The sequence below is a fragment of the Jaculus jaculus genome, chromosome 2 (assembly GCF_020740685.1).
Source record: "Jaculus jaculus isolate mJacJac1 chromosome 2, mJacJac1.mat.Y.cur, whole genome shotgun sequence".
Lineage (NCBI taxonomy): Eukaryota > Metazoa > Chordata > Mammalia > Rodentia > Dipodidae > Jaculus > Jaculus jaculus.
Genome location: NC_059103.1, coordinates 75,308,227 through 75,331,814, shown reverse-complemented (window position 1 = coordinate 75,331,814; position 23,588 = coordinate 75,308,227). Strand labels below are relative to the sequence as shown.

Genomic DNA, 23,588 nt, shown 5'->3' with positions numbered 1-23,588 from the left:
GCCTGAATCTGGATCATAAGGAAGCCTAAGACCAAAACATGCACTATTAGGGTGCATCACCAAAACCTACATTAGAATCATGCCTTCCTCAGGACTACCATCCATGAGTATCAGACAAGAAAATTATAAACTACTTTTACTGGAAAGTAAGAGAAATCTAATGCATAAATCTCACTGAAGAATTAGCTCCTAAGGCCTGGTATAGTGGCTGTGGCAGGCAGGTTGACTGGAGTTTGAGGCTAGCTTAATCTACAAAGTGAGACCCTGAATCAGCTCACTTAGTACACATGCTTAGCATATACAGGCCCTGGGTTTGATCCTTAGCAATACACACACAAAATCAACTCATTATATTATCTCATTGTACCGCAATGGGTAAGACAGGTTGATGGATTTAATTTATCTGGCTTGTTTCCAAATCACATCAGCTTTCTCAAAGAATAAAATATTACTCTTGATTGATAGGACACAGCATGGCTCTGTTCTGACAGATGTCAAACCACAAGGACTGGTAACATTTGGAGTAATTGACAGTATGACTTGAATAGGATGCAGGCCCGGAAACACACTTAAAAGACAACAATGTTTACTATGGAAATGTCAGTATACTTGTTAAGAATACAACAGAAACTCAGAGATTGGTAGTAAAAATAACAACTGAGGCCTGGAGAGATGGCTTAGCAGGTAAGTGCGCTTCCTGAGCAAGCATGAGGGCCTGTGGGTGCCTGTGACTGCCCAAATTGAAATCTCCAGATCCCACATTAAAAAAAAAAAACAAAAACAGCTGGGTATGGCCATGCAGCCCTGTAACCCAAATCCTACAGGGAGGCAGAAACTCTAGAATCATCCTCAGAGCCCTGCAAACTCCAGAATTAGTAAAAGGAGACTCCAGCTCAAAACAAGACCAGGTGGAAGAGCGATAGAGCAGCTCACCCAACTTTTCACCCCGGCCTCCATAGGTGAAAAGCCTTCCAAAATATGCCCACCAGCTGGAGGCCCACTTTTTAACACATAAGACTTTGGGGAACATTTCAGCTTGAAACCATAACAGGCAATAACCCAAACAATGCATTAAACTCACTGATGGGTTCACAGCTGAATAGGCTTTTGGGGGTGATGTTTAGTTGGAAGAACTAAACCCAAAATCCACACAGCTAAGCAGCATGGACTGAAACCTCCAAAATAACCAACCAAAACAACCTTTCCTACCTTTAAGTTGATTTCTTAGGTATTTTGTCCAAGTAACAAAAAGTCAACTCACACAGGTGAAGTTGTAAAATCAATCAGTGAATGAAACTGGACCACTACTGGGAAATCCTAAACTTGGTTGATACCACCTTTACTTTAAAATCTTTGAAAAAATAAAATAAAAGTCTGCAAAGATTATCCATTCTAGTTTGTCGAAATCATCAAAAAATATGAGTAAGGCAGTCTAATAAACCACTAAAAAAGTTGTTCATAAATAACCAACTGTATTTTAGACAGCTTCTACGTCCCTTATGGAGTACAGATGAGAGATAAATAGAAGGATGGGTAGAAAATAAACCTTATCCTGAGCTAAATTATATCAGAACCAAATTCATCCTCACAAATATTCTGTAGCACAATCAAAATCTGCCATCTTGGGCTGGAGCGATGGCTTAGTGGTTAAGCGCTTGCCTGTGAAGCCTCAGGACCCCGGTTCAAGGCTCGATTCCCCAGGACCCACGTTAGCCAGATGCACAAGGGGGTGCATGCATCTGGAGTTCATGTGCAGTGGCTGGAGGCCTTGGCACGCCCATTCTCTCTCTCTCTCTCTCTCTCTCTCTGTGTGTCTGTTGTTCTCAAATAAATAAATAAAAATAAAGAAGCAAACAAAAATCTGCCAGTTTACCTGAGCTATAGAAGCTTGGGGATTACCCAGCAAGTTTTTCATTGAACGCTTGGTAATCCATTTGAGCTGATGACAGAAGGATGTGACATAGGTAACTTCCTTGAAGGGAGAGTTTCTCTTTTTTCCTTGGCCCCCTGAAAGTTGCTCCAATTCAGCTTTTGCTTCTTTGTAGAAAGAGGAATTGGTATAAACCTCAGCTAATTTTTCTATTATTGACTTTCCTCTCTTGGAAGGCTCTTCAGTATTGTTTGCTTTGGAATAAAAGTGAGTAAAGAAATGAAACATCATTAACTACTAGCAGCTAGTAATAACCCATTTTCCTATAACCCAATACTAGAATCATCCTTTAATTCTAAAGCTTGAGTGTCACAAAGACACTGCTGACTCTGACATTGTCATTCATTGTGTTACACATCAGAAAAACACAGCTAATTCACCTGGCTCCTTCCATAATCTTATGGATACAGCAAACTCATTGACATTTTCCTAACTATCCAGACCCTAATTCTTCAAAAAAGACATTGTATCAAACAGTGCTATAATCCTTCTTTTAAAAATATGATCACTACTTTCTACTATCTATAAAGCACTGAGTTTCTTATTTTAAAAATACTATAAACAATAAATATATTTAAGTTTTAAGGGTTTCTATTTTGTTTTTGAGGTAGGGTCTGGCTCTAGCCCAGGCTGACCTGGAATTCACTTTGTAGTCTCAGGGTGGTCTTGAACTCACAGCAAGCCTCCTATCTCTGCCTCCTGAGTGCTGGAATTAAAGGCATGTGCCATCACGCCCAGCAATAAATATATTTTAAAAGGGAATGTGCCTTACAACTGACACTTTCAGATAAATGCTCATTAATAAATTTAATCAAGGCTGGAGAGATGGCTTAGCAGTTAAGGCACTTGCTTGTGAAGCTTAAGGACCCAGGTTTAATTCTCCAGTACCCACATAAACCAAATGCACAAAGTAGTACATGTGTCTAGAGTTTATTAGCAGTGGCTACAGGCTCTGGTGCACCCATTCTCTCTATACATATACCCCCCTCAAATAAATAAAAATATTTATGAATATAGCAGCAATAAACATGGTTATGTAAGTATCTCTAAGGTAATGAGAAGAGTCATTAGGATATATTCTTAGGAATGGTATAGTTAGATCATATGATAAATCTATTTTTATCTGTCTCAAGAAACTCCACACTAATTTCCATAATGGCTATACCAGACTACATTCCCACCAACAGTGTAGGAGGGTTCCCCTTTGTCCACATCCTTACCAACATTTATTGTCATTTGTGCTCTTGATGGTAGCCTTTCTGACAGGAGAGAGATGGAATCTCAAAGTAGTTTTAATTTGCATTTCCCTGATGGCTAAGGATGTAGAATACTTTTTTAGATGTTTATATGCCATCTCTTTCTTCTTTGGAGAACTGTCTATTTAGTTCCATAGCCCACTTTTTAATTGGGTTGTTTGATTTCTTACTGTTTTGTTTTGTTTTGTTTTGTTTTTTTGAGTCTAATTAAATTAAAAACATCTATAACCCTCATGGACAACAAAGTCTATTGGCTAGTTTCACAACACTGAATTAACATGAACCCAAAAAAAGGTGTTCTAAATGACCCATGTTACTGTGCTTTACGCAAATCAACAGGTTTTGTTTTTTTTTTTAATCTATGGATCTAACAATCACATACCTTCCTGGTCTTCCTCCTGTCTATTTAATACAACAGCAGAGGAGTCTCCATTAATGACATCCAGAAAGAAATCTGCAGGATTGTTGTAGGGCTCACACTGGTAGCCTATAAAAGACAAAGGAAGGTAACCCGAGAACACAAACCTGGTGATCTTGGAAAATACAGAGGACCAACTTTTGGAGAATAAGGGAGGAGAGGTAAGGAAGACAGAATCTAATAAGCTCTCCCTCTTCTTACACTCCACTCCACAATTTTGTGAATGAAGGTCCTACCACATTGGGGCGGGGGGGGGGGGACCATACCTGCTGATGCAAAGAACTCCAAAGCTGCCTGGGAAGGCCCGTGGAACATGAGTTTTCCTGACGCTAATAAAGTAAGGCTGTCAAATAACTTAAAGATGGAATACCGAGGCTGGTGAATGGAGAAGATAATTGTTCGGCCCTGTTTAGACATCCTAAGTTAAAGGAAGAAAAATAATGAGCCAGTTCTGAACTTTGCATTTATTGTTAAAAAATATTTAGTCCTGCTGTTAAACCGTTTGTTTCCAGTTCCACTTGATTTTCTCGTATAGACATATATCTCAGCTCATTTTCACATTATCTGCTTGGTAGCTGGGAAAACTAAATTTGATGCTTCTGTTAAAGTCTAGAGCATCTGGAAGTACAGCTCAGTAGCACAGTGAAGTCATTTGTGCTAACCATGTGAGGGGAAAAATCAAAACAAACAAAATAAATAGCCAGAATGTTTTAAGGGAAGGAGCATGGATATAATAGAATCCACTAGAATTTTTACTGACAAATGTCAATTCTAGGACAGTGTTCACAGATAATGAATGCCGGGGGGGAGGGGAGAATAGGCTGGGAGTACATATTTTTAACAAGCAGTCCAGGTAATTTGTAAGTACACTCAAGTTTGAAAAATAATTATGAACTATTAAAACAAAGGAACTATGTCCAATCTTTATTGATCATTTAAGAGTTCTGATGTGTCATGAATTAGCTTTCATTCTTCTCCTCTAGCAGTAAAAGTTAACATTTGTGAGTATTAATCACATCTTTGCTAGTGATTTAGAGATAATTTCATTGTAATCCTCAAAATTAGGCAATTCCAATGTAATTTTTCCTTCATTTTGCTGATAAGGCTTAAAAGTCAAACAATTGGCCAAGCTTTCAGTTACTAAAAGGCAAGTGTATGAGTTGATCTCAGGTATAATTCCACTGGAGAAATGGTGCTGAGCTATCTTTTCAGAGAAATTACTAATTACATACAGTAGGAGGACCAAAGCCAAAATCACTCTTTAAAATTGTTTTTTTAAATACTTATGAGGGGCTAGAGCAATGGCTTAGCCATTAAGCACTTGCCTGTGAAGCCTAAGGATCCCAGTTTGAGGCTCGATTCCCCAGTACCCACGTAAGCCAGTTGGACAAGGGAGCACATGCATCTAGAGTTCATTTTCAGTGGCTAGAGGCCCTGATGCATCCATTCTCTCCCTCCCTCCCTGTCCCTCCCTCCCTCTCTCTCTCTGCCTCTTTCTCTCTCTCTCTGTCTGTCACTCTCAAATAAATAAATAAAAATAAACAAAAAATTATAAATAAATACAAGAATATATCAAAAAGATCATTCACCCTGACCGAGTAGGCTTTATCCCTGAGATGCAGGGATGGTTCAATATACGCAAATCTATAAATGTAATACATTACATAAACGGGTTGAAGAACAAAAATCACATGATCATCTCATTAGACGCAGAAAAAGCATTTGACAAAATCCAACATCCCTTCATGATAAAAGTCCTACAGAGACTGGGAATAGAAGGAACATATCTCAATATAATAAAGGCTATTTATGACAAGCCTACAGCCAACATATTACTAAATGGGGAAAAACTGGAAGCTTGTCCACTAAAATCAGGAACAAGACAAGGGTGTCCACTGTCCCCACTTTTATTTAATATAGTTTTGGATGTCCTAGCCATAGCAATAAGGCAAGAGACACACATAAAAGGGATACAAATTGGAAAGGAAGAGATCAAGTTATCATTATTTGCAGATGACATGATTCTATACATAAAGGACCCTAAAGACTCTACTGTTAGAGCTGATCAAAACCTACAGCAATGTAGCAGGATACAAAATAAATACACAAAAATCAGTAGCCTTCATATATGCTAATAACAAAAACACAGAGGATAAAATCAGAGAATCACTCCCATTCACAATTGCATCAAGAAAAATTAAGTACCTTGGAATAAACCTAACCAAGGAAGTAAAGTATCTCTACAATGAGAACTTTAAAACACTCAAGCAAGAAATTGCAGAAGACACTAGAAAGTGGAGAAACATCCCTTGTTCCTGGATTGGAAGAATCAATATCGTGAAAATGGCAATCTTACCTAAAGCAATCTACACATTTAATGGAATCCCTATCAAAATTCCAAAGGCTTTCTTCATGGAAATAGAAAAAAACAATCCAAAAATTCATTTGGAATCACAAAAAACCTCGAATATCTAAAATAATACTGAGCAACAAAAAAGAGGCTGGTGGTATCACCATACCTGATTTTAACCTATACTACAGAGCCATAGTAACAAAAACAGCATGGTACTGGCACAAAAACAGACATGTAGATCAGTGGAACAGAACAGAGGACCCAGATGTAAGCCCAAGTAGCTATAGCCACCTGATATTCAATAAAAATGCCAAAAATACTCATTGGAGAAGAGATAGCCTCTTCAGCAAATGGTGTTGGGAAAATTGGATTTATATCTGCAGAAGGATGAAAATAGATTCTTCTCTCTTGCCATGCACAAGAATTAAGTCCAAATGGATTAAAGACCTCAACATCAGACCTGAAACTCTGAAACTGCTAGAGGAAAAAGTAGGGGAAACCCTTCAACATATTGGTCTTGGCAAAGACTTTCTGAATACAACCCCAATTGCTCAGGCAATAAAACCACAGATTAATCACTGGGACCTCATGAAATTACAAAGATTTTGCACTGCAAAGGACACAGTGAAAAAAGCAAAGAGGCAACCTACAGAATGGGAAAAAATCTTCGCCAGCTATATATGTGATAGAGGATTAATATCTAGGATATACAAAGAACTCAAAAAATTAAATATTAAGGAATCAAACAAGCCCATCAAAAAATGGGCTATGGAGCTAAATAGAGCATTCTCAAAGGCAGAAATATGAATGGCATATAAGCAGCTAAAAAAAATGTTCTACGTCACTAGTCATCAGGGAAATGCAGATTAAAACTACATTGAGATTCCATCTCACTCCTGTCAGATTGGCCACCATCATGAAAACAAATCATCATAAATGTTGGCGGGGATGTGGAAAAAAAGGAACCCTTCCACACTGCTGGTGGGAATGCAATCTGGTCCAGCCATTGTGGAAAACAGTGTGGAGGTTCCTAAAACAGCTAGAGATTGATCTACCATATGACCCAGCTATAGCACTCCTAGGCATATATCCAAAGGACTCATCTCATTTCCTTAGAAGTACATGCTCAACCATGTTTATTGCTGCTCAATTTATAATAGCTGGGAAATGGAACCAGCCTAGATGTCCCTCAAGAGATGAGTGGATAATGAAGATGTGGCACATTTATACAATGGAGTTCAACTCAGCGGTAAAGAAAAATGAAGTTATGAAATTTGCAGAAAAATGGATGGACCTGGAAAGGATTATACTAAGTCAGGTAACCCAGGCCCAGAAAGCCAAGCGCCACATGTTCTCTCTCATATGTGGATCCTAGCTACAGATGATTGGGCTTCTGCGTGAGAATGAAAATACTTAGTAGCAGAGGCCAGTAAGGTAAAAAGGAGACATAAAGGGTAGAGAAAGGAAGGGAGGAGGATACTTAATAGGATGATATTGTATATATGTAATTACAATGATTGTAATGGGGAGGTAATATGATGGAGAATGGAATTTCAAATGGGAAAGTGTGGGGGTGGGGAGGGAGGGAATTACCATGGGATATATTTTATAATCATGGAAAATGTTAATAAAAATTTAAAATATATATATATGTGTGTGTATATATATATATATATATAGCTTATGAGGGCTAGAGAGATGACTCACTGGTTAAAGGTGCTTGCTTTCAAACCCTGATGGACTGGATTCAATTGCCCAGTACCCACGTAAAGCCAGATGCACAAAGTGGTGCATGAATCTGGGAGTTCATTTGCAGCAGCAAAAGGCCCTGACATACTCTTGTCTGTTTCTCTCTCTCTCTCTCTCTCTCTTAAATACATTTTTAAAAATCTTATGAAGAAAATCACTTCAATTTCAGCATTTTAAGCACCTACTCTATGCTGGCAATGTACCCAAAAGTATACTTTCTCAAAAGCTCTCAATCCAGAATATACATAATTTCAATATAATATGAAATAAAAGTATATAGGGATTCCTTATATGCAAAACAGGAGACTTAAAGCCCAATCCAAAGTTGATAAAAGTACAATATGAAAAGGCCCAGCAGAAATGAACTACGAAGAGAAAAGATATTCAAGATAGAAGAACAAGTTGAACAAAGTATGAAATAACAAGATCCATTCAGAAAACTATAGCTCAGTGTTATGCAGTGTTATGCAGCAAGCACCACAGAGAATGTGTGTAAGTATATGTGTACATGTGTGTATGTTAGTGTTGGTAAACAAGCAAATAAAGACAATACAGCAAAATTTATGGAACCAACTAGGTGTTTAACAACAGAGTAATGGATAAGAAAATGCTTATTTTTTAAAAACTTTTTTGTTCATTTTTATTTATTTATTTGAGTGTGACAGAGAGAGAGAGAGAGAGAGAGAGAGAGAGAGAGAGAGAGAGAGAATGGGCGTGCCAGGGCTTCCAGCCACTGCTAATGAACTCCAGACATGTGCACCCCCTTGTGCATCTGGTTAGTTTGGGTCCTGGGGAATCGAGCCTGAAACCGGGGTCCTTAGGCTTCACAGGCAAGCACTTAACCACTAAGCCATCTCTCCTGCCCAAAAATGTTGATTATTTTTAGCCACAAAGAATGAAGTTATGTCATTTGCATAAAAATTAATATAACTGGAGATAAAAATATTAAGCAAATTAAGCCAGTATCATATCATTTGTGATTCTAGATTTTACATAGAAATCAGTCTTAAAATATCATTTATGATTTCTAGATTTTATATAGATAAATAAAATCATGACTATAAACATGACTGTCTAGGGGAACAAATGAGACTAATGGGAATGAGGCAAAAGTGAGAAAAGGGGATAGAAGGACTGGAGAGACATGCTCAACATACAATGTACACTTGTGTGAAAGTGTCATTAAGTAGCACAGTTCTGCATTAAATGAATACACACAATGAAAATTGTAAAGGGAGAGAGACTATAGCAAAAGATACCAATGATGAATCCTTTACTCAGAAACTAGAACATTAGTTGGTAGGTAATAAAGAGCTGGAAACAGGAAGTAGAATTGCATGAGAAGCTTGCTATTCAAGAGGGGTCTGCAGACCAGTGGCATCAAAAACGTATCTTCTCTCTGTAAGAGTGTCCAGTGGACACTCTTGGGCTATATCTCAGACCTACAGAAACAGAACTTGTATTTGTACCAGCCTGCAGGTGATTATTCTGCACAGCAGTGCCTGAGAAAGCCAGATTAGAGCTTTCTGTATAAGGAAGTGTGCCTAGAATATAATACATAAAGTCACAATATCCTGTATCAACTCATCATTCTCTATTGAACACAATTACAGATAATAAAATTTCCTGCATATGCTCTGGAACAGAATCCTAATATTAAGACACACAAGTAGGGATCTTTACTCATATGTGCAATTGTCATCTAAAACTTAAGATGTAAAATCTTAGATATCTGCCTATTTCTCATCTCCTATGCTAGAGACTCCTATGGTAGTACATGAAAGTGTTATGTCTAGCAGAGGGATTTCCAGAGGTGATCAGGCAATTAGGACTAGTTGACTGAACAACTAAATTACATGCTTAAGGAAACAGAGGAGTATAGTGAGATTATGAGTTAGATTTCAAACACTGAAATGGTAAAAATTATTATTAACTCATGACCTTTTATTATATACACTAATAGAAGCATCAGTAGATATCAATGTAGGCTTGCATATATCTTTCTATTCAAAATATATAAAATATACACATGGAGTTCTACTCAGCGGTAAAGAAAAATGAAGTTATGAAATTTGCAGAAAAATGGATGGACCTGGAAAGTATTATACTAAGTGAGGTAACCCAGACCCAGAAAGCCAAGCGCCACATGTTCTCTCTCATATGTGGATCCTAGCTACAGATGACTGGGCTTCTCCGTGAGAATGAAAATACTTAGTAGCAGAGGCCAGTAAGTTAAAAAGGAGACATAAAGGGTAGAGAAAGGAAGAGGGGAGGATACTTAATAGGTTGATATTGTATATATGTAATTACAATGATTGTAATGGGGAGGTAATATGATGGAGAATGGAATTTCAAATGGGAAAGTGTGGGGGTGGGGAGGGAGGGAATTACCATGGGATATATTTTATAATCATGGAAAATGTTAATAAAAATTTTTAAAAAAATACATACTTATATAATCATATTCAATATATTGTCAATTAAACTACAGATCTTGTACACCCATCTATGTATATTTCCCAGCTCTGTCTACTAAAAATGTAAAAGCAATGACAGTCCAGTGAGTATACCGAACAACCAGGCTTTAGTTTTAAAATATTTACTATACCAGAAGAAAGCAGGGATAAACACACACACACACACACACATATACACAAACACCGAGAACCAAGGACAACAATAATCTACCAACAAGACAAGAATAGATGCCTGACTCCCTGACAGGTGATGAACTACCCCTCACATAGCAGCCAGGGGCCAGGTGAAACCACAGAAGAGCTGGCAATATGAGCAAGGGTGCTCCACAGCAAGCCTAATAACCTGCGCCAGGGTAGTGCAGACAAACACCAAGGATACTCAAAACACACGAAAGCACTAATCCAGAAGCTGCTGAGAACCCAATACTAAAGCAGAATTAAAGCACACCCACCATGGTTCAGGATACTTCACCAAAGAGGGGGCAGAAAGAATGTAAGAGCCACAGGGGGGGAGGGAATATCCAGACATAGCCCTCCCCACAATGACTGATTGCTGCTCTCACAACTCATAACCTACAACTACATGGTGAATATCAGCAATCCTACTAAGGAGGCCCCTCAGTGGAATGGGGACAGAGAGGGGGGAAAATGACGGTACCAATACATGACATGTCCGTACAAAGTTTCTACTTAATAGAAAGAAATTTCTGTTGTTTGGCCACTCAATCTACAGGACATTAACAAACACTCACCATACTTAAGTCACTGAGTTCTAGTCCTCTTGTGTCTTTGATGTTCCCAGACACACTATGCATGCTTTGCCTCTGGGCTGCTGGCTGTTTCTTCCAACCAGAACTCCCCAATTTCATTCACTCACTCACTCCCAGCTCACTTGTCATGCCCTTGAGGTCTTCTCTGATAATCCTGCTATTTAAAATAGGACTCCACCCCTACCACAGCCATCCTTCCCTATGTCTTATTTAATTTTTTTAATTTATTTTTATTTGACAGCAACAGACAGAGAAACAGGTAGATAGACAGACAGAGAGACAAAGAGAGAAAGAGAATGGGCGCGCCAGGGCTTCCAGTCTCTGCAAACGAACTCCAGACGCATGCGCCCCCTTGTGCATCTGGCTAACGTGGGTCCTGGGGAATCGAGCCTCGAACCAGGGTCCTTAGGCTTCACAGGCAAGCACTTCACCGCTAAGCCATCTTTCCAGCCCACCTATGTTTTTTGATAACATTTCTTTGTTAACTGTTTCCCTCTAATAGAGAAGGAAGAAATTCTATTCATTTCTGAATTCCCTGTAAATATTAAATAAATTAAAGATTAGGGCTCCTAAAGTACTTACCTTTTCAGGAGCAAAAGGACAGCATTTGCTGTACTGGCGTCCAAACCAGTTGTGGGCTCATCCAGAAACAGGATAGAAGGATCCGTGATCAGCTCCATTCCTATACTTGTCCTTTTCCTTTCTCCTCCAGAGACGCCACGGATAAACTGAGTTCCAACCTAAAGCAAAATATTGTCATTATCAACAAGAATGAATGCTACATTTGGTAGAATGACCTGTGCCAGCAAAGTAGTTAGCTTGTGATCCTAATCATACCAAACAGCAAGGGGGTGGGGGGGAAGACACCTGGAAGAAAGCAATTACTTTTTACTGGATGAGTAAACTCGGAGCTATTAAGTAGTTAGACCTTATAAGAAGCCAGATCTTTTAACAGTTCTGTATTTCTTCTCAAGTCACATATCTAATTTTAAGATAGTAAATGATAATACTAAGAGACATAATAAAATTTTCATTATGATACAGACAACAAAGGTAGGAGAAGAAAAGAGCAAGCGCTGGCAGAAACTTATATGTAATTTAATACCCAAACTGTCTCCCTCAAAATGTTCCTATGTGGACTTAAGCAAGAATGAACTTGCAACAAGTAGACTTCACATTCTTCCACCTTTCCAAACTGATGTGTTTATACACTATCTTACTGAAGAATTTCTGATTCATCCTTCAAACAAATTCATAGGTGGGATATATCACAGAGCAACTGGTTCATTTTTTTTAACCAGTTAATATTGTGTGGTGAGGGTAGTGGAGGTATGGGAGAGGAAGAAAATGAGAACCAACTCTGAAACTTATATCTACTATTACTCGTAATCTTTGATTGGGCTCTAATAATAACTGAACTAAAAGAGACCTTTAGGAACAATTTTGGGATGTCAATGAATACAATATAACATTACTGTTCATTTTTGTTAGTTGATACTGGCACTGTGATAAAGTTAGTAAATGTTCTCTTATAGTCATTCATTCATTTAGTTACTAATTAATTTTTAAATGCTGGTGATAGACTCTAGGGCTTTGTGCACACTAAGCATATACTCTATCACTGAGCTTCACTACCAGCCTCACATCTTTATTTTTACAGGATTGTGACTTGTATTGAGAGGTAAATATGACATAGTTTTCCCTAAAATACTACAGTAAGAAACAGCTGAAGAAATTATGGGATGAGATGTTAACAACTGAGAAATCTATAGCAATAACAATAGTAACATACCATTATATGTCTAAAAATTCTAGCAAACAAACTCTCTGCTCTATACATGTTATGTTTGTTTAATAAAATTAAGATTTCAAAATTATTATTAACTTAGATTATATAAATTCTGAGAAATCAACAAGTGCCTTTCTGTATTTCTCCCAGAAATCCAAACAAGCAATTAATAGCAATGATGACTTAAAGATAAAGAACAGAATGACATGGCACACATACCTCCACACCCACCCACCACACATACTATACATGGAAAAAAAAGAACAGCTCAGCTCAGTGGTGGAACACCTGACTAGTATGAATGACGTCCTAGGAACAACAGCCTACACCACACACACACACACACACACACACACACACACACACACACACACACACAAAGAGAAAGAGAGAGATAACAGACCAAAAGTACCTAATATGGAAGACAAAAATCAAGAAACTAAATAAGAGACTTCCAGTTAAGATGGTGGCGTAGGTACCATGCCAAAGCAGCCTAGGGGGGAAAAAGACCAAAAAAACTCAGCAAAATACACACTTTTACTAAAAAGTGAGGTGTATAGGAAATTGAAGCGGCAGTAGGGAAGTAGGAGAGATCCAGAGCATCCAGAGCCCGCACAGGCCAGCAAAAGTGGCCCCAGCAGCTCCGCCAACCATGGCTACAGCACACCAGAAAGCCACCAGGCTCAGCTCGAGCTGCAGGAAGAGCCAGGTGCGGGAGCTTCCCCTCACACTGGCACTCTCCGCAACTCAGGAAACGTGAAGGGAGAGCAGCAGTGAGCAGTGGAGGAGCAGACCACGATGTATATGGACACATAGAACAGCGAGAGAACCAGAGCAGCTGCGGCTCCCTCCCCTCCCCCACTGCCTGAGCCCAGCTCCAACGAACAGAGCAGCGGTCCTGGGACCCGACCACGCCAACTTGAGCCGACAGCGGGACCCAAGCAGGAGCAGAGTCCAGCAGCAACATCAGCAGCTCTGGCACCGGTAACAGCAACCCCAGCAGCAGCAGACCCAGGAGCGGAAACAGCGACAGATCCCACAGCAGCAGCTTCAGTGGCAGCAGCAGTGGACCCAGAAGCAGCAGCTTCAGCAGCAGTGGCTACAGACCCAGCAGCCGCAGCTTTAACAGCAGCAGTTCCAGTAGCAGGGGTGCTGATCTGCAGGGCCACACTTGCCAGGCTCAGTTTGCCCTGCAGGAAAAGCCAGTGCCCAGCTCCAGAAATCAGAACAGCAGCCCGACAACCCAGGCAGCAACTTGACTGAGACCAAAATCATCCAAAGTAACTGGAATTGCACCAGGGAAGGGTCTCACTTGGTCACAAGCTGACTTGGATCCCTCAACAGACCAGAAATCTTAACCTCTTTGTTGATAGAGGATCTGGTTATTATAATAACTACTCCGGCATACATACATGGGGCTGTTTTTGATTGAATGTGTACAGTGTTTAGTTAACTTTTAGAATCTACCTGTATTTTATTCCACTCAGCCTACTTGAATACTCACATACCAGGGAAACTCAACCCCTAGGAACACCTTTGTTGACACTCTAAGAGTCCTGAGAGCCACATCTAACACCTTAAGCTCCTACCCTGAAAATATATAACATCAAATCAATTTATACAGCTAGGAATACCCAGCCAGCTAGAAAATCCAAGCATTAACTTAATCCAAGATGCAAAAATATATACATTATAACTCAAGAAACACTAAAAAGCAAGATGATATAAATCCATCTAAAAGTATTAATGCATCAGAAATGACCTCCAGTGAGAACGAGTTAGAGGAAATGCCTGAGAAAGATTTCAAAAAAATGATGGTAAATATGTTCAAAGAGGTCAAAGAACAAAGCAAAAGAATCAATAAGAAATCAAAGAGGAGGGCTGGAGAGATGGCTTAGCGGTTAAGCGCTCACCTGTGAAGCCTAAGGACCCCGGTTCGAGGCTCGGTTCCCCAGGTCCCACATTAGCCAGATGCACAAGGGGGCGCATGTGTCTGGAGTTCATTTGCAGAGGCTGGAAGCCCTGGTGCACCCATTCTCTCTCTCTCCCTCTATCTGTCTTTCGCTCTGTGTCTGTCACTCTCAAATAAATAAATAAAAATGCTTTAAAAAAAAAAAAGAAATCAAAGAGGAAATCAAAGGAATCAAAGAAGATGCAGGACACCAATTTCATGAAATAAAGAAGGCAATACAAGACATAAATAAGGAAATAGAAATAATAAAGAAAAACCAGTCAGAATTACTAGCAATGAAGAACAAGTTAATGAAATAAAAAACTCTGTAGAAAATCTCACCAGTAGGATGGATGAGGGAGAGGACAGAATATCTAAGCTAGAAGACCAAGTGGCAGATCTAATACAGTCCAACAAAGAGAAAGACAAACTTATAGAAAAGTATGAGTGGGAATTTCATGATGTTCGGGACACTATGAAAAGATCAAATATAAGAATTCAGGGCATAGTAGAAGGAGAAGAACTCCACTCCAAAGGCATAGTAGGCGTCTTCAACAAAATCATAGAAGAAAATTTCCCCCAAATTGGGAAAGAGGTGCCAATGCAGATACAGGAAGCCTTTAAAACCCCAGCCAGACAAAACCTGGAAAGAAACTCTCCTCACCATATTATAATCAAACTTCCAAACACACAAACCAAAGAAAAAATATTGAAAGCAGTTAGAGAGAAAAATCAAGTTACCTACAAAAGCAAGCCCATCAGGATTACAGCAGATTATGCAACACAAACTTTTAAAGCCAGAAGGGCTTGGAGTGATATATTCCAAGTTCTGAAAGATAACAACTGTCAACCAAGGTTACTTTATCCTGCAAAGCTATCCATTCAAATAGACGGAGAAATAAGAACATTCCATGACAAAAGCAGGTTAAAGGAGTATTTGATGACAAAACCTACTCTACAGAAAATACTTGATAGAATCCTCCATGCTGAAGAAAAGGAAAAGCACACATATAAGGAACCTAGAAAAAACAAGCAATACTCAAATACTAGTTAACAGAAGAGAGCGCAGGTAGAACCAGAAACACACACACACAAAAAAAAATGGCAAACATAAATACACACCTTTCAATAATATCTCTTAATATCAACGGCCTCAATGCCCCAACAAAAAGACATAGATTTGCAGACTGGGTTAAAAAGCAGGATCCTACAATTTGTTGTCTCCAAGAAACTCACCTTTCTACAAAGGATAGACATTATCTTAGGGTGAAAGGTTGAAAACGGTGTTTCAAGCAAATGGGCCTAGAAAACAAGCAGGGGTTGCTATCCTAATATCTGACAAGGTAGACTTCAGTCCAACGTTAGTCAAGAAAGATAAGGAAGGTCACTTTAGATTGATTAAGGGCACACTCCAACAGGAGGACATTACAATCCTAAACATATATGCACCTAACATGGGGGCTCCCAAATTTATTAAACAAACACTATTAGAACTAAGGTCACAGATAACACCAAACACAGTGGTTGTTTAACACCCCACTCTCATCAATTGACAGGTCATCCTGGGAAAAAATAAACAGAGAGGCATCTGGACTAAATGAGGTCATAGAAGGAATGGACCTAACAGATATATACAGAACATTTCATCCAAAGGCTGCAGAATATACATTCTTTTCAGCAGCACATGAAACATTCTCTAAAATACACCATATATTAGGACACAAAGCAAATCTTAACAAATTTAGGAAAATTGAAATAATTCCTTGCATTCTATCTGACCACAATGGAATTAAACTACAAATCAGTAGCAAGAAAGGCTATAGAGCATATACAAAATCATGGAAACTAAACAATACACTACTAAATGATGAATGGGTCAATGAAGAAATCAAGAAGGAAATAAAAAAAATTATAGAGTCAAACGATAATGAGAACACAATATACCAAAATTTCTGGGACATAATGAAGGCAGTTCTAAGAGGTAAATTTATAGCCTTAAGTGCCTATATTAAGAAATTAGAAAGGTTGCAAGTAAACAACCTAATGCTTCACCTTAAAGCCTGGGAAAAAGAAGAACAAGGCAAACCAAAAATCAGTAGATGGGAAGAAATAATAAAGATTAGGACAGAAATTAATGAAATAGAAACCAAAAAAAAAAAAAAATCAAAGAATTAATGAAACAAAGAGTTGGTTCTTTGAAAGGATAAACAAGTTTGATAAACCCTTAGCAAATCTGACCAAAAGTAAGAGAGAAGAGACACAAATTAATGTCATATGGACATAGTATAAAAGCATATACTCCACAAAGTATGAATCTGAAAGAAATGGATGATTTCCTTGATTTATATGACCAACCTAAATTAAATCAAAATGAGATCAATCACTTAAATAGACCTATAACAAATATGGAGATCCGAACAGTTATCAATAATCTCCCAACTAAAAAAAGCCCAGGCCCGGATGGATTCACTGCTGAATTTTACCAGACCTTTAAGAAAGAGCTAATACCATTGCTTCTTAAGCTTTTCCAGGAAATAGAAAAAGAAGGAATTCTACCAAACTCCTTCTATGAGGCCAGCATCACCCTGATACCAAAACCAGGCAAAGATAGAACAAAAAAAGAAAATTACATACCAATCTCCCTCTTGAACATAGATGCAAAAATTCTCAACAAAATATTGGCAAACAGAATACAAGAGTATATCAAAGAGATCATTCACCCTGACCAAGTAGGCTTTATCCCATAGATGCAGGGATGGTTCAACATATGCAAATCTACAAATGTAATACATTATATAAATGGGTTGACGGACAAAACTCACATGATCATCTCATTAGATGCAGAGAAAGCATTTGACAAAATCCAACATCCCTTCATGATAAAAGTCCTACAGAGACTGGGAATAGAAGGAACATATCTCAATATAATAAAGGCTATTTATGACAAGCCTACAGACAACATATTACTAAATGGGGAAAAACTGGAAGCTTTTCCACTAAAATCAGGAACAAGACAAGGGTGTCCACTGTCCCCACTTTTATTTAATATAGTTTTGGATGTCCTAGCCATAGCAATAAGGCAAGAGACACACATAAAAGGGATACAAATTGGAAAGGAAGAGATCAAGTTATCATTATTTGCAGATGACATGATTCTATACATAAAGGACCCTAAAGACTCTACTGTTAGAGCTGATCAAAACCTACAGCAATGTAGCAGGATACAAAACAAATACACAGAAATCAGTAGCCTTCATATATGCTAACAACAAAAACACAGAGGATGAAATCAGAGAATCACTCCCATTCACAATTGCATCAAAAAAAATAATAAAGTACCTTGGAATAAACCTAACCAACGAAGTAAAGTATCTCTACAATGAGAACTTTAAAACACTCAAGCGAGAAATTGCAGAAGACACTAGAAAGTGGAGAAACATCCCTTGTTCCTGGATTGGAAGAATCAATATTGTGAAAATGGCAATCTTACCTAAAGCAATCTACACATTTAATGCAATCCCTATCAAAATTCCAAAGGCATTCTTCATGGAAATAGAGAAAACAATCTAAAAAATCATTTGGAATCACAAAAAACCTCGAATATCTAAAATAATACTGAGCAAAAAAAAAAAAAAAAAAAAAGATTATGTTATTTAGGGCTGGAGGGACGGCTTAGCAGTTAAGGCATTTGCCTGCAAAGCCAAAAGACCCTGGTTCAATTCCCTAGTACCCATGCTAGCCATATGTACAAGGAAGCGCATGTGTCTGGAGTTCATTTACAGTGGCTGGAGGCCCTGGCATGCTCATTCTCTATCTCTCCTTCTTTCTCTGTCAACTAACTAAATAAATAAATAAAAATAAAATATTTTAAAAAAGAAACTAAATAAAGCCAAAGAAAAGTCAACAACTTAGAAAACAAAAATAAATGGTATTGGGCTGGAGAGATGGCTTAGCGGTTAAGCGCTTGCCTGTGAAGCCTTAGGACCCCGGTTCGAGGCTCAGTTCCCCAGGTCCCACGTTAGCCAGATGCACAAGGGGGCACACGCATTTGGAGTTCGTTTGCAGAAGCTGGAGGCCCTGGCGTGCCCATTCTCTCTCTCTCCTTCTATCTGTCTTTCTCTCTGTGTCTGTCGCTCTCAAATAAATAAATAAATAAAAATTTTTAAAAAAATAAAAAAAAATAAATGGTAAATGGTTACATTTGAAAGGTTATTTTTCCAAACAAAATACACTTAACATGGAAGACTGCCAGCAAGGATCATGGAAAACTCCACCATCATTATTGAAGGACAGAAATGTGTGGGGTGGGAATTAAACAATTTAAACCATTACATTTTCACTCAATGTCCAAATATATGCTCAATAAAACTTCTATATGGACTGGTTAATCCTAATCCTATATAATGCTCAAAAAGAGGAGTCACTTTGTCCATTCTTAGCTATTCTCTAAAACCTAACACAGCCTGGCATGTAAGCGTTAGGGAAATAAACTTTAACAGAAGATAAGGAAGAAAGGAGAAAGGGAAAGATAGATAAAACTGTCAGAAAAGAAATACAGAAAAGTAACTTAAAATTGTACAAATTAGAAGTGAATCCCAACATGACCAAATATCATTTTAGAAGCCAAATTACAGCAAAGTGAAACCACAGCACAAGAATCCTTAGATTCTCCTCATTTCTCAGTTTTAGAAATATACCTCAAAAGATAATGGGACAAAGTCCACTGGAGGAAAAGAAGAATAGCTAAAAGATGGGGAGAGAAAAACAGAAAGAAGAAATGTTAGTGCCAAAATATCAAATGAGCAGTGACTTCAACACAGAGGGTTGAAGAGGGTCCCTTGGAAAAAGCCACATGTCAAGAACATTATTTCCTCGTTGGGCCACACTCCACTCCTAGGATGTATTTTCAGTTTAATTCCTACTTCATTTTATAAAACTAGTCTTTTTCTTGCCATACAAAAAGTGGCCACTTTTGACTATAATTAATGGCAATGATGGAAACTTTTGATTAAGGCCATGTCATTCACGTAGGGGATGTCCTATTTTCTGACTAAAATACTCAAATTTTATCATATTACCTTTGAATCTGCTACTTTGTCCAGACCTAACTCTTTAATGATCACATTAATCCGTTCATTTTTTTCATGACTCTTCATTGTTGTTGGAAGCCGAAGAGCTGCCGAGAACTGTAAATTTTCTCTCACTGTCAGCGTGCCCATCACAACATCATCCTTAAGACAAAATGACATTTTAGTGAGACATATCGAGTCTTTTCTATTGCCATCACTCTAGCATATGTAATGCAATGTATACAAATCATACATCTAAGGTAAAATCCTAGCTAATGGTAAACAAGCAGTTCTAAACTGCAGCAACTCCATAAACAAAAAAAACCCAGTGGAATCATTCTAAATCACTCATCTGTCCACCCAAATAGGTCATATGTAATTATGGTAATGACAAAGCCAAACTGCTTGGTAGGATTTGTCAAAGCCATGTGCCATGGGAAGAAGGAAGGTAAAAAAGAAGGGCAAAAAAAAAAAAAAGTACACTTTGCAAATTACATAATACCTAGAACTTCTACCATTGCCCAACAAGGCTATTCCACATTGTCTTTTTCCACTTAATGCCATCCTCAATTTAATGGGAGATTATGAAAATCTTGTATAAAGAAAGTTGGTTCTATAAGCAAATCATACATTCAATTGGAAGCAAATTATAAGCACAGGCCCATAGAAGCCCATAGAAGGAGAGGAAACATACAACACAAACCTGTTTATACTTACTTGTACCACATAACCTGAACTGCACTTGAAATTGGCAGGCTGAGGTGATCCGTTTATCAAAACATCTCCAGATAATCCATGTGGATCCTTCCTTGCAGCTAACACATCTAGCAACCTATAATAGGATATAGATGTTGGGGTGGAGGAGCTGCCTTCAATATGATCTATATTGCTTAGTTACTACAAGCCTACATTCTACGGCTGCTCAAAATCTAACTAATCAAGAAATCTCTGGTTTAGGGCTGGATATGATGGCTCACACCTGTAATCCCAGCACTCAGTAGGCTGAGGTAGGAGGATCACTGTGAGTTCAAAGCCAGCTGTGAGTTCCAGACGAGCCTTGTTAAACTTAGACCCTGCCTCAAAAAAGGGAGGGTGAGAGAGGGACTGGAAATGGCTTGGCATAATGGAAGGAGGCCCTGGCACACCGTACACACACACACACACACACACACACACACACACACACACACAAAGTTTAAAGAAATCTGTAGTTTAAAACAAATTTATATATAATGTATATATATGTAATATATATATATATATATTATATTATATTATATATTTTTTTCCAAATTTTTAGCTTCCTTTTCATTAAATGCTGCAAGAAAACCCCAAATGTAAAAGCAAGAAAAGATTAGCTTTCATACAACACACCTCCTCAAATGATGCTTCTGGCTATTAGACCTTAGAGATCACAACCCAAGCAATGTTCTGCTATAACTGGTCCTCATGACTTCAATTATACCTTCTGCCCCATTTCTTCATTTTTAATATTCCCCCATTCCTTTTACTTCTCACTAGTTCAAAACATGGCCCCTTACTATATACCAATCCTTCACCATGCCCTGTTAGTAAAGTTGACCTAGTAAGACTTACTGGTCCTTGTGATGAAACCACAGGCTAGCCCAACCCACAGCACCTAGGCACAACATAGAAATGCAATGCAAATATTCAACCAACATCTGTTCATGTAAAAGTGACACTTGCAAGCACACATTGTAATAAACAAAAAAGGTTTTACTTATACTTCTGTTATACTCACGAAGATTTGCCTCCACCTGTGGGTCCCAGAATGGCATTGAGGCCAGGTTTCATGATCCCACTACAAACACAAAAACATCCTAATTTAATGCTGTACTTTACATGAAATCTATTAACTTAGAGAGTCTACTGAGCACACTCAATAAGGGATGATAAAATTGCAACCAAGGGTCCTGGAGAGATGGCTTAGCGGTTAAGCATTTGCTTGTGAAGCTAAGGACCCCGGTTTGAGGCTTATTTCCCCAGGACCCACGTTAGCCAGATGCACAAGGGGGCACACACGTCTGGAGTGCATTTGCAGTGGCTGGAAGCCCTGGTGCGCCCATATTCTCATTCTCTCTCTCTCTCTCTCTCTCTCTCTCTCTCTCTCTCTCTCTCTCTGTCACTTTCAAATAAATAAATAAAAATAAACAAAAAAGTTTTTTAAATTGAAACCAAGCACCATTTCTTAAAGAGAAACAATAACTGTTGATTAGTAGAAATCCAGTATACAAATGATGTCAACCATTTGACAGGATTTATTAGAAAAATGAGTCAAGGTCCTTTAAATCCTTTCCTTTATTATTATTTAAGAACTTGTTCTTGAAACAACTGAAACCTTTGGGGAAATGATATACTCAATGTTCTAGGTTCCTTGAAATTGGGTTAGGCACAGAACCCAGTACAGCCAGTGCTTATCATGCATGAGGCCATAGGTTCAATCCCTAGCAACAACAAAAACAGTTATTTGAAGTAAGCAACAGATTCTTATATAAAATTCTTAGCAGATTTTTAAAATAAGTAAAAGAAGATTCGCAAAGAATCTCTGCACCAATTATCTCTTTTAGTATGTACATAGTACACAACTTTGGAGCAATGCTGATGATCAATATCTTTAAGTTTTAACACAATCACTATGTAACTTGCAGTAGTAGTGTTCTCACTACTAAAATCTAATCAGACCAAAAATCAACACAACTGAAAACAAAATACAAATGTTAGAATAGGAGTAGCTAATGATAAGAGAAAGCATCACCTACGATTAAGGCCAAAGAACAATATCTTACCAATTACAGAGAAAACACACATCCTCAGAATAGATCATTTCCTTCCCTAGTAAGTGTCTGATGATGACTTACAGGTAAAGAACAGACAACAGTATGCTTAACAAACTATGTGGATGAATAAGAATAGTGAAGATTTAAATCAAGAAGATGAAAAATCTAACAGCAGTGTTGATTGTGCTGTAACCCAAGATTGAATTTCATCCTAAGGGCAACAGGTGGAATGGTTAAGTGAAACGAACAGAAGGGGGAGTGACTAAGGGCAGGGTTACTTCCGCTGTCCAGGAATGACAAAGCAGGGGCCAGAGTTGGCACATTCAATATCCTAGAGTGGTACTCTGCCCATAGAATTAGTAAGTAGGTCAAGATGTGTTCTATAAAGAAAACAGTAAAAGTAAAAGGATAAAGGTGTCAGCTCTTTTGTTCAGATAATCATGCCTACAAAAGTCCATCCTATGATGGACCAATCCAAGGGGACTTCAGTATTTATTGTCTATTGTATTTGAAGTATTACAATTATACAATGGTTGGCAGGTGCTAGGGTGAAATACACCTTTTGTTTTGCTCAATAATTGATGTACCGCTCACTGAAATACTGAACAAATAAAATAACAGTTCAGTAAACCTTAATCAAGCTGTAACATATAAAAATCTCCTATTTCTCTACTGTGCTTCCCCTTCCCTGTTACATACTACCTCATATAAACATAATGAAGCCTGGGTAAATTTTCAAAGTACATTTATCTATACTTACTGATTATCTTCTCTATTAACAGCTACCTAGTAAATGTTTCTAAAAGGAACATGAACTGACATTTTATTTAATAAGACTTTACTACCATGAAACTTTCAGGTTTTAAAACTGACCATTCACATAAAGACTGAAATTTCATGATAAACCAGAAACTGAACATGAATACGTTAAGACAGAGTGTAATAATTGTCTTAGGTTGGCTTGTACCAACCCTAAAATAATAATGTTGTATCACAAATGTAAGAGCTCTAATCAGAAGCAGTTAATT

The 23,588-nt window shown here is 38.1% G+C and overlaps 1 protein-coding gene across 3 annotated transcripts in view; it reads right to left on the bottom strand.

Annotated features, from left to right (window-relative positions):
- The window catches only part of Abcg2 (ATP binding cassette subfamily G member 2 (Junior blood group)), a 192,124-nt gene that overhangs the window by 32,324 nt on the left and 136,212 nt on the right, over nt 1-23,588 (bottom strand). For all 3 annotated transcript variants that reach the window (XM_045144048.1, XM_004665419.2, XM_045144049.1), the window contains 7 exons: nt 21,525-21,584; nt 20,480-20,594; nt 19,772-19,924; nt 11,536-11,693; nt 3,871-4,022; nt 3,569-3,673; nt 1,874-2,124 (listed from right to left, as the gene is read on the bottom strand). In XM_045144048.1, the coding sequence (XP_044999983.1) occupies nt 1,874-2,124; nt 3,569-3,673; nt 3,871-4,022; nt 11,536-11,693; nt 19,772-19,924; nt 20,480-20,594; nt 21,525-21,584 (994 nt within the window). The remainder of the gene's footprint in view (nt 1-1,873; nt 2,125-3,568; nt 3,674-3,870; nt 4,023-11,535; nt 11,694-19,771; nt 19,925-20,479; nt 20,595-21,524; nt 21,585-23,588) is intronic.